Source organism: Hermetia illucens, chromosome 5 (assembly GCF_905115235.1).
Source record: "Hermetia illucens chromosome 5, iHerIll2.2.curated.20191125, whole genome shotgun sequence".
Classification (NCBI taxonomy): Eukaryota; Metazoa; Arthropoda; class Insecta; order Diptera; family Stratiomyidae; genus Hermetia; species Hermetia illucens.
Window position 1 is genome coordinate 88,467,614 of NC_051853.1, and position 17,370 is coordinate 88,484,983.

The 17,370-nt window shown below is 41.5% G+C and overlaps 1 protein-coding gene across 14 annotated transcripts in view; it reads right to left on the reverse strand.

Annotated features, from left to right (window-relative positions):
* LOC119656594 (proton channel OtopLc) overlaps positions 1 to 17,370 on the reverse strand; it is a 156,257-nt gene that overhangs the window by 20,721 nt on the left and 118,166 nt on the right. For 12 of the 14 annotated variants that reach the window (XM_038063005.1, XM_038063011.1, XM_038063012.1 and 9 more), the window contains 2 exons: positions 8,747 to 8,901; positions 7,918 to 7,971 (listed from right to left, as the gene is read on the reverse strand). In XM_038063005.1, coding sequence (XP_037918933.1) covers positions 7,918 to 7,971; positions 8,747 to 8,901 — 209 coding nt within the window. The remainder of the gene's footprint in view (positions 1 to 7,917; positions 7,972 to 8,746; positions 8,902 to 17,370) is intronic. The other 2 variants (XM_038063010.1, XM_038063019.1) reach the window with 1 other exon arrangement.

The window sequence follows — 17,370 nt, forward strand, 5'->3', positions numbered from 1 at the left end:
AAACCGCAGAGGAAACTACTTACATATTAGCTTAAAATGGACATATGGAGATTTTAAACAAATTTGACCAGGTAACTCCAACGTTCACGCCCCTACAGAGGAGACTGCAGAGTCGGAGAAGGATACCTTCTACGAGGCAGTTGAGCGGACCCTCGAAGCCTGTCCCAAGTATGATATCAAAATCATACTTGGATATTTCAATAGTCAAGTAAGGGCGGAGCCCGTATTCAGGCGATACGTTGGCTTCCATAGCTTACATAGAGATACCAATGATAACGGACTGTGGATTATTCAGTTAGCAGTATCACACGAAATGGTTGTTGGAAGTACCTGGTTTGCGCGGAAAGCGGTCTACAAACATACGTGAGCCTCTCCAGATGGGACCACTTTCAACCAAATTGACCACGTGCTGATTGAACGCGTCCACCTCTCAGCCTTGATGAATGTCAGAACATATAGGGGAGCCAATATACACTCGGACCACTATCTCGTTGGTATAGTGCTCCGAGCTTGAATTATGACACCACCTACAATCCCCTCTGACAATCAGATGAGATTGAATACTGAAGCCATTCACAACACAGCCCTCCGCAACACCTATAACGGCAACAGATGATCTTCACAACCACCTGAAGAACGTTATCATTGCCACGACCACCAACATACTTGCCCCCAGCCGCAAGAAAAGTCGGAACGGCTGGTTTGACGATGAATGTAAGTTAGCAATGGAACGGAAGAATGACGCATACGGCGCACGCGCAGAGACTTACCACGAGCTCCGTCGAGTGGGGAAGCGACTTCACAGACGGAAAAAGGAAGCCTGGGAGAACCAACCAGTCTGTAAACTAGAAACGTGCAGGGAGCAATTGCACCAGGCGCGAAAGTTTTACCAAGAAGTTAGCTGGATGAAGCCTTATACACCTAAACGCTTATCCTTCCTCCCTTCCGAGACAAAGAGGGAAATCTGATTTCAGACGGAATGGGCATATTAGAGCGATGGGTTGAGTATTTTGATGAACTTCTCAACAACCCAAAATACCGGCTAGTTGGAGGTCCCGCCAACTGAAGACGACGGACAAATGCTGCCACCACCAAGAATAGAAGACACAGTCCGCGCAATTCATCGGCTTAAAAACCATAAGTCAGTCGTCAGGAGCCGATGAAATTACAGCCGAAATGGTTAAATATGGAGGCGACAAATTACGCCAAATGTTTCATCAACTGATGCTCAAAGCATGGGATAGCGAATCAATGCCTGACGATTGGCAACGAGGCATTATCTGACTCAAACAACAGCCCCCTATATGAGGATGAACAGTTCCGTAGCCTGCATAACGACAAAATCTATGAGCGATACCAAGACTGTCAGGTTATGGATAAAATTCGGCTCAATAGGTCACTTAAGCCGTATGGATGAGGATGATCCAGCCCGTCTCTAAGGGCAATATCTATGGTAGAAAAAGAAGACTAGGCAGACCCTGCCTGAGATGAAGCGATAGCGTAGGTCAGGACGCCAGACAGCTTTTAGTAATATCGAATTGGTGGACGGCGCGAAACCGGGATGTCTGCAGTTCCTTATTAAGCCAGGCCTAGACCGGATACCGGTTGTTACGCAGTTGATGATGACGATGAAATAGGAGAAATTTATAATCTTCATCAACGTAGTTTGTATATTTCACGTTGTTTTCCCCAGGATGCCGTTATCGGCAGCATAGGCCTGTAGCTGGACGAACTCGATGGTGCCTCTCACATTTGCAGTGTAATATTGAAAATGATGAATAATAGAGAACGAAATTTCCTTCCTATGAACTAGAAAAGTACAGGGAGCAACCGCACCAGGCGCGCAAGTTTTACCAACAAGTCAGCAGGATGAAGCCTTATACACCTCGATGCTCATCCTGCCGAGACAAAGAGGGAAATCTGATTTCCGACAGAATGGGCATATTGGAGCGATGGGTTGAGTACTTTGATGAGCTACTGAACAGAACATCGTCGAGTTGGAGGTCCCGCCAACTGAAGCCGACGGACAAATATTGCCACCACCAAGTTTAGGAGAAACAGTCCGTGCAATTCATCGGCTCAAAAATCATAAGTCGCCAGGAGCCGATAGAATTACAGCCGAATTGGTTAAATATGGAGGCGACCAGTTACACCAAGTGGTTCATCAACTTGTGCTCAAGGTATGGGACAGCGAATCAATGCCTGACGATTGGCAACGAGGCATTATCTGTCTCATACATAAAAAGGGAGATATCACACAGTGCAGCAATTATAGAGGTATCACGTTGCTGAGTACCATCTATAAGATATTCTCCACTATCTTACTAGGCCGGATAGCCCCATACGCCCAGAACATCATTGGCCCATATCAAAGAGGCTTCACTCCAGGCAAATCAGCAACAGATCAGATTTTCTCTCTGCGGCAAGCGATGGAAAAACTGTTGGAATATGGACAACAGTTGCACCATCTGTTCATCGACTTTAAAGCCGCCTATGATAGCATAGCCAGGGTAAAACTGTACACGGCCATGAGAGAATTCGGTATCCCGATGAATTTAATAAGACTGACTAGGCTGACCAATGTGCGAGGCCAGACAAAAGCAGCAGGATCACTCTCAAGACCATTCGATATCAACAACGGTCTACGACAAGGGGATGCACTATCATGCGTCCTCTTTAACCTGGCCCACGAGAAAGTGATCCGTGATGCCGAGGTAAATGCAAGAGATACGATCCTCTTCAAGTCCACCCAACTACAAGCCTATGCTGACGATATCGACATCATGGGAAGAACCACCCGAGATGTACAAACTGCCTTCATCCAGATCGCGCAGGCGGCGAGCGGCGCGAGATCTTGAGCTGCACATCAATGAAGGCAAGACAAAATATATAGTGGTAACGTCAGCACCGAAGACGAATCAACCAACCACATCAAACCGCACTGGTCAAACACAAACACGAACAAGAATAAGGATAGGAGAATACAACTTTGAGACCGTTGACAATTTCTCCTATCTAGGGTCGAAAATCACAACCGATAACAACTACGATGATGAAATCCGCGCACGGTTGTTGTCAGCCAACAGAGCCTATTTCAGCTTACAAAGGCTGCTCCGCTCGAAACGTCTCACCATAGGGTCAAAGCTCTTACTGTACAAGACTATTATCTTGCCAGTCCTCATGTATTCCCGGAAACTTGGGTTCTTAGCAAGAAAAATTGCGAACTCTTGGCCGCGTTCGAGAGAAGAATCCTCCGAAGAATTTTTGGCCCCCTACATGAGGATGGACGATTCCGTAGCCTACACAATGACGAAATCTATGAGCGATACCATGACCATCCGGTTGTGGATAAAATCCGGCTCAATAGGTTACGGTGGGCGGGTCACTTAATCCGTATGGATGAGGATGATCCCGCCCGGAAAGTCTATAAGGGCAATATCTATGGTAGGAAAAGAAGACGAGGCAGACCCTGCCTAAGATGGAGCGATGGCGTAGGTCAGGACGCCAGACATCTTTTAGGGATATCGAATTGGTGGACCTCGGCGCAAAACCGGGATGTCTGGAGTTCCTTATTAAGGCAGGCCTAGACCGGATACCGGTTGTTGCGCCGTTGATGATGATGATGAAATTTCCTTCTCTTTCGCGGTTGTTGATATTGAAAGGTCTTGGGAGTCCTCTTCAGTTTCTCTAGTCTTTGACCCGCTCACAAGCGGGATTGGCTCGTTCTGATCGATTTCGCCATTTGGTTCAATCAAAAACTTGATCGGGATGCAATCGCGACGCTCTCAAATCGCCATCGTATCAAGCCGCCGTTGTTTCGACGGCCTTTTGGTCGCTTACCATCGACTTCCATGTTCATGCCAATCTTGGCAAGTGAGTTCTCATTAGCGCAAATTACGCGTCCTTACCATCGAAGACGCCTCTCTCTCAATTTTTCCACGATCGGTGCAACTGTATATCAATGGCAGATATCCTCATTTCATATGTGATCAAAAATGTGTCGCGCCACAATTCAAAAGCAACATCTTCGACTCCATTACCGTTGTTACCGTTGTGTTTTGAATGGTCTCAAGAGTGATTCAGCTATTTTTATCTTGCCTGACTGACACTGAATTCTCCCTTGATTGGTGCACAATTTTACCCCGTCTACGATATCATAGGCTGCCTTGAAATTGATGAATAGATGGTGCAAATGATGGTCATATTCTAAAACTATTTCCATTGCTTGTCGCACAGAGAAAGTCACATCTACTGTAGATTTGCCTGGAATGAAGGCTCGTTGGTATCGGCCAATGAGGTTGTGGGCATATGGGGCTATCTGGCCCAACAAGATAACTGAGAAAGTTTATAGATGGTATTCACCAATTTCATGCCTCTGTAACTGCTGCACTGCATGCTATCCACCTTTTTGTGTATGGAGCAGATAACGCCTCTCTTTAATAATTTGTTGGGGTAGAAAGGTTAAGCAACCACACTGGTTAACCGAAGTCGATCAAGTAGGCTGAGCTATTCTAAAGCTTGACCAAGTACTATAGGTCCATCAGCACCTAAGTTCAACTCTACTGAAGTGTTCCGTTGATCCGTGCTTGCATGGCTTTGCGCTGACAAGGTTTAGTAATATGGAAGGATCCTTCTGCCACCTAAGTCCATCACACGTTATTTACAATTCCAAAAGGGGAATTGTGCCAGATTTGTAGTGAGGCTGTACATGTTCGTGCTGTAGGCTCCACTTTGCTATGTGGACAAGCAACACAGTCGTTGAAACTGGCAGGTATCTGTCCAGCTGCAGGACTTCATGCTGTTTCGAGAGATGTTTCCGAAAGAGAGCCTTGGTTCAATACCCGTTTTTCAACAAGTCATTACAAATGGCACCAGACGTATGAGTCCACATTCGTTATATTCACAGCCTGTTATTCATAAGGTTCAACTAAGTGAACCCGTCGAAGGTAGTTTTTCCGGTTCCTAGTTTCGTTTTTGTGTGTCGAATAAAGATATATCAGTTTCTCAACCTTGTTCCTGCCTAGTTTGCAAGTGTACTAGACATCATATTCTAAACTTTAGGTGCTTTTCCTCGTGAAACAAGTCTTCTCAAATTTCATTACATCTAGTAGTCCGGTTGTGGATATACTTCTTTAAGAACCTCAAAGAAAAAGCTCTACTTCTTAAACGCTATCGGCTAACTCTGAATATGTGAGCCGGCTTGATTCTGCTCCATTGTCTTTCCCACAGCAGTCACCAACCTGGGAGTTTGTAGCAACAAAATTGTGGGCCTAGTAGCGGCCACTCATATCTACCTTTATGATGAGGAGCAGCTTCGTCACAGGTTTTTTCTTTTAATAATGTACTGTAGATAGCAATGAGTTCTACTGGTTGAATATATGAGTCGAACACTCGAAGCGAAGAATTATCAACCAATCAATTTTTCCCTTTTTAATTAACATTAAATTATTTCCACTTTTTGAAACGGGTCCATTATTTTTGCTCCTCTCGTTGCCTTATTTATCTACCATTTTTCTTTTTTTCCAGCCAACTTAAAGAACCTCTCACGTTTTCGAACTTGACTAGCAAAGAGGTACATCAGTGTGTCGACGAAACACTTTAGGGGAGCTACACTTAGGTGCTGGAAGACCTAGGCCCACGTTAGTCTAAATTTTGGAATAGCTCTTGTTTCAAAAACATCTTGACCATCAACGTGCTCAAGCAAAGTAGCCGCCGGTATTAACGTGGTTGCTAGTTCTACTCATCAGAAAATCCTAGGAGATGTTTCGTAGAGAATGGAAAACAGAATGAACGTGGTCTACTAAAGCCCATGACATATTTGTTCAAATAACTTTGAATATATTCATAAGTTTGGCTGCTAGCTCACCGAATTACGGTCCTTGGCAGACTAGCTCTGAGTTTGGAAAAATAGGCAAACAATCGAATAGGACTTAAGATAAATACCAATAAAATTGAGGGTCACAAAGTGGCTAGCCACTACACTTTTTCTGTATGTAACAATGGATTCAGGCTTAAATACATCGATTAATTTGTATCTGGGTAATGTTTTTAATTCCCACGATGGCATCGAACTCTTATTCCTGGACACATTAGCAGCTCTTAGTCTACTTCCGATGTTTTATCCAGCATCTTTAAATGCGAATACTCCAGTTGAATTTATTTAAGACAGACTGCCCGTCTGACAGACAGCCAGTGAACCGATTTTTATAACGTTTTGTTTTACAAAAAACCTTAAAAAGTGCAATGAAATCCACAGTCTCAGAATGGAGGGAGAGTGTAAATTTCTTGAAGAATCCTGAAGAAAGCTGAATCAGATGTTCAATGAACTGGCAACGATGGAGCGATACAAATATATTGTTGTCAAAAACAATCTCTACACCACGCTATTAGGTAGTAGCTCGGAAAATGGAAGCCGGGAATTTTTGTAACTAACCGCGTTGTGACGAGCAGTTTGCGTATCTTGCGGAATTGACAGTGAAAATTGTTTTTCGGTGTCAGCATTTTATATATATGCTGGGAAAGTTCTAACATTACATTAATGAAAAATCTAGTAGATACAGAGCTACTGATCCACAATTTGGAAAATTAAATTACTGTCGTCAAAATGGCCGGGCAAGAAATCAGTAATGCCATGGTAAAGTCGCTCTTATCGTTGAGCGATGGATATCAACACTATCACGATCTCGGAGCACAGGTTAATAGATTTCTGAAAATGTCTGCCACATTTCGAAACCCTCGCAAGACTAAGTGGCGAACACACAAACTGTCCTTAATCGCCTGATTCGCAATTCATAGGAGCTACTTCAATCCATTTCAGAAATAAAGAATGCATCTCAGATTATCACTATTAGCATAAAATATGCTTTCAAGTAAAGCTGCTTTTTCAGTACAAGCAGACTAAGTGGTCCTTTAACCCATTCTTTATTTGTAAAGTGGGGATGAGAGAAACAGATTCGGGTTTTATCTCTAGTGTTAGATACCAATTTGAAATAATAAAAAACTTGTTTTTTCTTATTCGCAAATGTTGATAGTTTCATTTTTGCAAATACCGATATTTCGGGAACCACTTGTTCCCTTCATCAGTGCTAGCAAGTCCTTGGGTTCCGGAAATATCGGTGTTTGGAAAAATAAAAATATCAACACTAGCGAATAAGAAAAAACAAGTTTTTTTATTATTTCAAATAATTAATCGTTGGAAACACCGCATAATTACACTCAGGTCAGATACCAGTTAACCCGGCTGTGAATGGGTACCGGAGTGGATAGCAATAATCAGGAGCGAGCGCAATGCTGATGATACGACCTCCTGGAGTATAGTTCCGGTTGTAGAAACGAATTGTTCTAAACCACATTGAAACCAAGCTTCAGTTTGGATTACGCCAAACATTATTACTTGTAACGCGAGATGACAGCATTTTCAACCAACTTATAGAGGGAATCAATATCGGTGTTTTGTGAACTTGACTATTATATTTGCTGATCTTTTGCAATTGATTTTTGAAAAACTACTAAATGAAGTTTGGAAAAAAATTATTGTAATAATTCAGAAGTATCAGATATGATTTGGGCAAATTTTGAAATTATGGACCCTTCCAAATACAGACCCCGTGCTCGTTGATCAGGTTATTTTAACTATACCCCTCTGTAAAAGCAAAATTTTGGATGGTTCATGTATTAAATGGCATTGTTAGTTCATGGAAGAGTTAAATGGAAATATGAACTGGAACTAAATTACTGAAGTTATTATTAAAGCACTCCAAAAATTACGATATTAGTACATTACAGTATCTCCAATTGTTAGGCAAGTAACAAAGGGTTAGTATACTCAACCATAGCCTGATCACCAAACAAGCAGCAACACTAGTCTAAGGCGAAATTTCATCCTATTTTCATTAGAATTTGCCTGGAAGGTCATACCTTAAGGAGCATTTTCTCTCGAACCAAGTCGCGTTTCTTTTTGGGTAATCTTTCCTGAATATAATTTTTTGTTGGATTAATATTCAAAAATTAGTTTCAATCATTCTGGTTTTAGTTCTGTTACTGTTGTTATATTGATTACATTTAGCGGATTATTTGAGAGAAGTAGAAGCTGATAAATAACGGGTAGTGGTATTGAAAAGCCAGTTTTAGGGATGTTGTTCAAAGAGATGAGACTTTAAGATTCTAACCAAGTATCTTTTGGCTTAATAAAAGTATAATCGACACTGGACCTGAATACACTGAGACGCTTTCAGTGAAATTCGGAGTAATCGTAAGTATTCACGAACCAAAGATAAATGCCGGTTGATCTAAATAGTGGTTCGCAGTGGGGTTAATGAAAACGTTTAGATACTCAACAAACTCGGCCTCGCAATCCAATAAAGCAAATCTAAAAGGAAAGGATCAAGATGAACTATTGTTTAAAGAGACCTATTTGGGGGCCTCGGACAAAGTAAGATAAAAAATGTATGATATATCTAGTAGAAGATTTTATAGGAAGCCTCGAAGGGAAATAGTCACATTTAATCCTTTTCTCAAATAATCCCTTTAATGACAAACAAAAAACGGTAATGTTATTCAAAATGAACAACTATGAAATCAAGACAATTTACGTATGACAAACGAAAAGTGAATAGAAGACCATAAAACCGAAGCTTTTAAAAAATTGCAAATGATTTCAAAAAACAAAATTAACGGCAAACATTATTTTATTCAGAAGTATTGAAACATAAATTTTTCATTTAGCAGAACTTTCAGTTCAAATTACCTGGAATGGACTGGGTTTACCACCTTTTCCTGAGTCCTTTCCACCCTTTCCAGCATCCTTTGATTCGGCCGGTTCACCTTTCTTTGGTTTCTGTTTCTTTGGCTTCTTTTCCTTTGGTGGCGGTTTCGGTTTGTTGCCACTGCAGCAAGTACTTTCTGTAAAAAAGAGAACGAAATGAAAGGCGTTTATCAGGGAAAAATCCAAAAAGCTATTCGAGACAAAGCATAGCAAATAAGACAGAAAAGATCAAGACTTTGTGTAATATTGCCACAGGATTCTTTCTTTTTCAAAGCACTCTTTGCATAGGCCAAACAATCTTATGCACAACCCAGATTAAACCCTTCGATTGCTTTAATGTAATTCTTTAATTTTTCAAAATATATTTCTTCAACGTTTTCTTACCAGATTTGTAAATTTCTAACAATTGAGTGCAGTGCAAAGGATACTTTGAGAACATCGGTTAGATCTTAAATTGAAGATAAACGAAGAGATCGAAAGACAAAAGTGTGGTCGATAAACAGACAGATAAGCAAATCCTTTTTGTTTCTACGAATGGCGTACTAAACCAAATAAGCCGTAAGAAAAACAGAAATAATTAAACATAGGAGTGGACAAATAAGGAGGCACGCAGAAAAGTGCGAGTAGATAATCCTAGAAGGAGGAAGCAACAGGTGTCGATGCAGATAATAACCAATCTAGGTCAAAATTTCGCCTAGCAGAGATAGAAAGACCTCCATAGATTATGTGAAACGTTTTCATTTTTCTCGTAACTGAAGCTATACAACTCGAACCTTCGCCTGCGCCTTCTTCTGTTCTCAGTTCTTCAGTTCTAGATGAGGGCAACGGCATTACTTTCAAATATAGTGAGCTGAATTGGCTTTTAGAAGACGCTGTTCTAATGGGGCAATCGATAAATGCATGTTAAAGATCGTAAGTTAACGTGCGAGGAGTTTACTATATTACTTTTCCATTTCAAAGCTTATTTACGTTCGAAGTAACTGCGCAACTCGAGAACTGATCCAGAAAACCTCACAATCAAATTTTTCATGATCTATACGACAGAGGGAATAGATCGGGACTCTCAAAGAACGTTAAAATATCCTTTAAATCCTATATAAGCATTTTTACAAGAGATTGCGAACAGATCGTTTGACACAAGGATCGGTATATGGTCTCTCTGGCTTAAACTATCTCAAATAAAGCAAGGGACTGGTTGAGGTAGAAGACACAAATAACATATCCTATCCCGAATAGGAAAAATTGAAAAGTTGAGCATATGATGCTTTTGGTGGTAAGTTGTTGTTAGGAACATCAAGTATTTTTTTTTTCCGAGTTATTACAACCTCGGCAGTTGCCTGATTTTACCTAATATCCGTCGAAAACTCCCCGCAACATCGAGCACGTATGCAAAATGGTGTACTTCTGCATGGCTTGAAAGTGTGAGAATCGTAGGATATCAAGGGAAGCCATGAGGGATTAATGTAGAATATATGTAAATGATAATAATATAAAAATTGCAACCACTCGCTCGAGAGGTTAAATAATCAATAATATACGCGGAGACATCCGTCTTGTCAACTGACAGCGCATCAGGTTTGTCCTGTGGTAAGTGGCGATCAGTTAGAACTTGCCGATCCCAAGACATGCTGTATACAGAACTATCAAGTATTGTCTACGGCTCATAATGGTAAGCCAGACATGTCCTCTCTAACGCCAAACCACACATTCTGCACTGGTCGTTCTCCATCCACTCTTTCCTTATCAGCTTTTTATTAGCTACATCCCTCCGTCTCAGCAAAGGGTTCCCCAGCACACAGCCGTCTGTCCTATAAAAGCAAATCGACAAATGGTTACCAAAGACAATTCACGTCTAACCGTGTACTGCCTCCAATTTACACTTATCGATCCGATCTTGGTCTGATTTCATCCCACAAGATCGATCCTTCAAGTTAAGTGGAGTCAGCTCATGGTTTGCCTTACAAACAGTCGCATGGAAGGGACTCGCCCGCTCTTTGCTGTAAAAGTAAGCGCGTAGCGAGTCGAATTGGCGATGATGTTGTGCCGCCACGTCAACCATCCCCTGCCTCCGATGCCACGAGACAGGTTCATTTGGTTCACGGCGGAATTTGGACATAGTAATCCGTATCCACCTTTAGACGTTTTCCTGATCGGTCTTCGTCCATGGCAATATTCCGAGTGCATAAGCCAGAGAAGGGATACCGAGCGCGCTTATTTTATTCTTGCATAACAGATGCGATTTCAGCACCAGCTTCACATGTCGCAGGAATTCGGACAGCAGAGCATCCTTTAAATCACCCACTCGAGCATGGGTTCCTTGCAGAATTCGGAGGCATTTGTAGAAGTCTGTCTTGGTCATAGCTTTGATGTGGAGGTCACCAATGCTATGTCCAGCATGCGGCTCGTGATGGCCTTTGCGGACAGCTTGGAATCGATATTTGTCTAATCCAAATATCGTCCGAATATCACGGCTGAACATGTCAGCAAAAGACTTTTAAGGTGGTCGTTAGTACCAGCATACAGCTTGATGTCATTTAAGTAAGTGTGTCAGCTCGCATTTAACACGTAGGCCATATTTTATTGAAAGCCTCTAGCATCATTCAGTAGCGATGAAAGGGGGTTCAGTGCCATGCGAAACCAAAAAAGTAAAACATTCGTCCTCAGCAACGTAACTAGAGACAAGACAGAGTATGACTGTCCTGGTTGTCTTAGATATCAATATAAGTCAACCATTCCAAGACTATCTCTTTCAATGTTTTTTTTTTCTTATTTAGAACCTTTTAGATTTTATGTAAAAACGAAACCTTATTACTCTCTGTATGCCTTCTTTTTGTGGTGGAAATCTTGTGTGAGCTTCTCACTAAAACCACTCGCTCGCTCTCCAATTTCGATTTGTTCAATTCCGATAAAGGAAATATGGTTCTGATGTTAGATATGTTCGCCCTCCTACATTAAGTTTGGCATCTATTGTTACTATTAAATATTTGATGTCCGGCCATAATTATACTTAGGGCGGTTGGTTATGAGGACCACTTTTGTATTTTCCTTTGCTAGTACCAGTCTAGCGCTTTCTAATCAAGCCATACCATACCATATTCTTTGCTTGGCGTGAGTATAAATCAGCATCTTCGAGATTCTTTTCGATGAGAATTAGTGAAAAATTAGGTACATAATGTTCTAAAATAGTGGATCCAGTACGGACACCCGCGGAGACAACATTCTTCTTGCATGTATGATCGGTCTCCTATCAGAACTTTCATTCTTGCAAGTAGCTATCGGAAACAGCTGTGAGATAGCGGGGAACATCGGGGAATCATCGCCAGGAACTTCCGTATAAAGCTCCGATTGGCAAATTTCGCATTCATCATATCTAGGGCCAGTATTTGCCGATACTACCCTTTCCATGAATTGTATCTTCGACCATGTCAATAATCAGTTTGATGCATCGATGATTGATGTGGATTTACCGAATGGATACTGTAAGAAAGGCCACTGTGCATCGAGCAGCTCAGTGAACTCCGTCCAGTCAGCGAGCTTTGTTGCCGCCTATTCGATTGCTGATCTTCGGAATCTTATCTCTGGTTATTGCAGAAATCGCGCTCACATCCAGAGGTCTCTGCAAGCGTCAGTATCCGCACCTGCTGGCAGAATTACCCCTGGATAATTTTTAGCAAGAAAATATGGTACGTGATCTACAGGAATGAACGATGTCTCAATCCCGTCATAACACTTCTATGGACGTACCCCACAGCTTAAGGCGCTGAAAAGAACTGCTCAAATCACTATCTCGTGTCCGCTAGGTAGCAAACTTCAGATTTCTGCGGACTTCTTTATAGGCGTGATATTTTTAAAATTCATTGTTCCCACCACTGCTCTCTGACCTACTTGTCTCGGTGGCAAATAGATTGAAGCTTTGCTAATTTACTATTCCAGCAACAGTTGAGTTTTCTGCTAGGGAATATGTGTCTTCTTGGTAGTGGTTGCGTTATTAGGCTCGTCTAACCAAACATCCACGAATTTTTGCTCATGTATTACTTTAGACCAACCTGACACTTTATCGTCATCCAATTACTGCCTGGTGCGAACTGTTGATGATTTTTTCCTGAATTTATACGCATAGAATACTAAACGTAAGGTTTCGAGTAGTGTTTTAAGAAGCAGACCTTCTATTTAAAACCCGTTATGTGTTGTAAAGTAAGAAGTGAGGGGTTGGAAAGCTTGAACTTAAAGTGGGTAGGACTCATCCTTAGAGACTACAGACTAAATCAGTAAAAACCACCAAGATGTACAATCTAAAATACGTAATAGCAGTATATCACGATATTTCTACCCGAGAATTAAAAAATTTAAAGCAAATTATAAAGCAAAATACTGGGCAGCTTGAAGAGAATTGCTCATTAGAGCATGGCAGGTCAAATTTATTTATTTATCGTCAACCCGAGCCTCCCAGCTCAGAGAAATTTCGACTAGTTTCAGTGGGTTTCGAAGCAGAGCTAATTGTAGAAAGTGAAACCGAGGTCTTGAGTGTAGATCTGATATGATAAGGAATATCCGTCAAAATAGTAGAAAAAAGGAAGTGGTTGCTGATTCGAGCGAGTAGCACATAGAGTGGTACTTTCTAACGTTTAGCGCTAAACCATTAACAGCTCACCAGCGAACCAGAGTTATTAGGTTTGATTGGAAGGAGACACAATCCATAGGCGACGATATAAGCAGTTTAAGGTCATACATGGGCATAGGGCATACAAGGACAAGTAATTAGGGGAAAGGTCGTTGATAAAGAATAAAAATAATAAAAGTCCTAGGATAGATCCCTGTGGGACGTCAGTAGGAGGAGAAGGAAAGAGATGTGCAGCCGTCAAAAGAAACGCGGCAGGATCGGTTGGAAAAGTAAGAGCCAAGCCATGAAATAATTTATGTGAAAAAGCTGAGAGAGAAGGGTTTGAACAAAAGTATCTTGTAATCATGCCGCTAATGAAGCCATTTGGCAGAAGGCCAGATTTGGTCGAGGAGTGCAGAGTTTTGAAGAAAAATCTAAGTCAGCATGTGTTCCAGCGGACAGGAACTTCTTCCTTGTAGTGAGTATTTGACGATTTTTTTATGCACTTCAGTAGTGAAGCGGACAGGGTAAGCGCTCAGGGACTGTCGAAGAAATCGTCGTCAAAGATGGGGGCTGGGGTAGAGAAAATATACATAGGATATGATAAAGGGGCATACGTTTGGCGGAATGACTCGTACGGCTCGGAATCATAGGTAGAGGATGGAGATGAAAAGTTAGTTTTGGCATTGACAGGAGACTTAGCAGCTATCAGGGCACCTCCGTCGGCTGACTTGCCAAGTGCACTGCAATTTCTGTCACAACGAAAGACAGAGTAACCTTCGAGGGGCTCGGAATCGAAAGTCCTGTTATCCAACCGGATTTCAGTAATGAAAGTGACGTGGTGTTGAAATGCTAACGCAGTTGAGCTTCACCGCATATAATACGATTCCTCAGTTGCACATCATCGTGAAGGAAATCATTGAAATGTTTACGATCACCTTCCCCATTCCAAGCCTTGGGCAATAGGTAGGCAGTAAGTTTTCTAGTGATTAGATCATGCCCTGGAATTTATCTTTGGATTCACTTGCTAACCAGTGACTCGGGTTTGAAATAAGAATTTCACTTTCTGGGTTATTGTAATATAAGTATTTCCCGAAGTCTTATCTCCATCTGCGGTAAATGAAAGAGAAACACCTTTTTTAGTTATTCAGCACTTGCAGCCTATTTTTAACATAGCCCCAGCCTAACTGAAATCTCTTGATCTTAGTGGCGTTTCGTATTAAACGGATCTCTTCATCGTTGGGCTGTGCCAGTTGATGTATTGGGCGGTGTACCACTTGATACTTGAGAAACTGGAGCCATGGGCTTGCTCTGGACAATTGGATTGTTAGGTTTGGAGATCTGTACGCCTACCAACTTGCTTTTGATTTGGTTCAGTTGTAATATTCTATTTAGCCAAACTTATTATTTCTTCGAATTTTAACAGATGTTCAGAAAAAAAGTTTCCTAGTCTCAGACTAGAACATCCCACCACTGTCTTCCTTTAAAAGTGATCAGTCAATATCCCCAATGAGTGTGCTTAACAATCAAGTAATCAGCGAGAAGAAATCGTTTCACTTCAATGTTCAAAAATTCTTCAGATCTGTGAGAAGTCAGCTTGAACTATGGAGTAAAGTAGATCGCAGTGATGGAAAATTCACTAATCTCTCCAACAATTAGATTGAAGTTAGTTGGACGTAGTCTCCGCAAATTTGTCCTACAGGGCAACGCTTAATACATGCATTTTTTCCAACCGATGATTACGGGCCTCTCTTTCGTTTCTGAATTGAACAATTATTTAGTGGACAAACAGCAAACAATGTGCTGAAGACCATTTCTTTCGAACACTTATCTGATACAGTCGGTACAATTCTTCTTATTTCTGGCACGTACGATCGAAAAATACTTGCTGTTTAAGTCGACTACACAGTTGAAGTCAGGAATATCGCATCCGCTGGTTATTTGCAACAAAATATCATCAGTATCTGGCACGATTTCCAAATAAACCCTAATATCCAAACTAATAGACTGCATCGAGAATGTTATTTTGGAAATCGACAGCGTTGAAAGATGGATACCAAGGGGACATTCTCGCTTTTGATCGCACACTAACAATGTACCCATCGGGCCAAAACTCTACTTATAGACTTTTCGGACTGGATCATCCTCATCCATACGGATTAAGTAAACCGCCCACCGTAACCTATTGAGCCGGATTTTATGCACAACCTCACTGTCATGGTATCGCTTATAGTTTTCGTCGTTATGTAGGCTACGGAATCGTCCATCCTCATGTAGGGGGCCAAAAATTCTTCGGAGGATTCTTCTCTCGAACGCGGCCAAGACTTCGCAATTCTTCTTGCTAAGAACCGAGGAGTATATGAGGACTGGCAAGGTCATTGTCTCAGCTCTACTACCAAACCTTATCTTCAACTCCACGTGGTGATCGCTGACAATTTTGATCTATTATAACTTTGTTAGTATAGTGCGACTTCAACCAAACTTGGGGGGGGGGTCTATATTATAACCTTCATTGTTGCAAAATTTCGTGGTGCTAGGATGAACTTAAGGGGGGTTCTGTAGCCAATTATTGAAAATTATAGTAATATACTATTATTAATTTTATTTGAAGGGATATCGGTATGGACATCTTCTTGATTTTTTTCAGATTTTTCGGTTGGGCAGTTTCTGAGAATGGCCCCGTGAAATAAATTACCATTTTTGACCCCCCGAACTTCCCGCCTTTCCAACAAAAACTAATACCAGCTTCGAAAAGTATTAATCGAGAACAAAAATGTACACCCCCCTTCGGCATGTATGGGGACCCGCCCCCCCGTTAAAATCAATGTAGAATTATGTAACTCAATGTATGCCGGATAGCTGAGTGGTTAGAGCACAAGGCTGTCATGCGGGAGGTCGCGGTTCAAATCTCACTGGTGACAGTGGAATTTGTATCGTGATTTGACGTCGGATACCAGTCGACTCAGCTGTGAATGAGTACCTGAGTCAAATCAGGGTAATAATCTCGGGCGAGCGCAATACTGACCACATTGCCTCCTACAGTATACTGTAGTGTACCGTTACGGTCTTGAATGAAGTGCTCTAACACACTTCAAGGCCTAGATCCAATATGGATTGTTGCGCCAACGATTATTATTATTATTATTATTAATGTATGCGTGAGCGTTCATAGTTTCCACCTTTCCACCAAATTTGGTGTCAATCGCTAGAACCATATCCGAGAAAAATGCGTGTGATGTGCAGACAGACAGACAGACAGTAAACCAATTTTAGTAAAGTTTTGTTTTACACAAAAGGAGCTTTTGAATGGAAGAACTACCAAACGACAGATCCAGGAACGAAGTCGGACGAATGATTTGTACATTTTCTTATGAAACGTATTTTCTCCGTGCAGAGTAGGAGCCGCTAATGTAACAGGGTCACAAAAGGAACCGGTTTCCTGAAAAGGAGCCACTACACCATATATTATAATTCCCATCCAGTGAAAACTTAACTTACTTAATCAAACAATGCAACCTGCTATGAGCGGCTTTGAAAACATAAGCGACCGGCTATGCACTTTGCGCCTGGGACGTAAATTTCGAAACATAAGCGTCGTTAATACCACTACAGACCAAACTGCAGAATGTTCGAAGTCTGCGTCAGGTGTGATATGAAAATCATATTTGACAATTGTAACAAATGAATAGGGACGAAAGCTTTATCCAGGGATACTTCGACTCCCATAGTTCAGACAAAAACCAAATGAAAGCGGACTGCGAGTTATTCAAGTGTCATACAAAATGACAAAATGCGACCAAAATTAGACATCTCCAAACGGGATCACTTTTAACCAAATTGACCACTTGTTATTTAAACGCTATTACATATATATATATTTCGATGCACATCCTATCGAGTTGAAGAGGCAAATCTGATTTCCGATCGTGTGGCCATTTTGGTGCGGTGGGTTGAGTATTTAGATTAATTACTCAACAACCGTTTCTGACCCCCTACGACTCTGCCG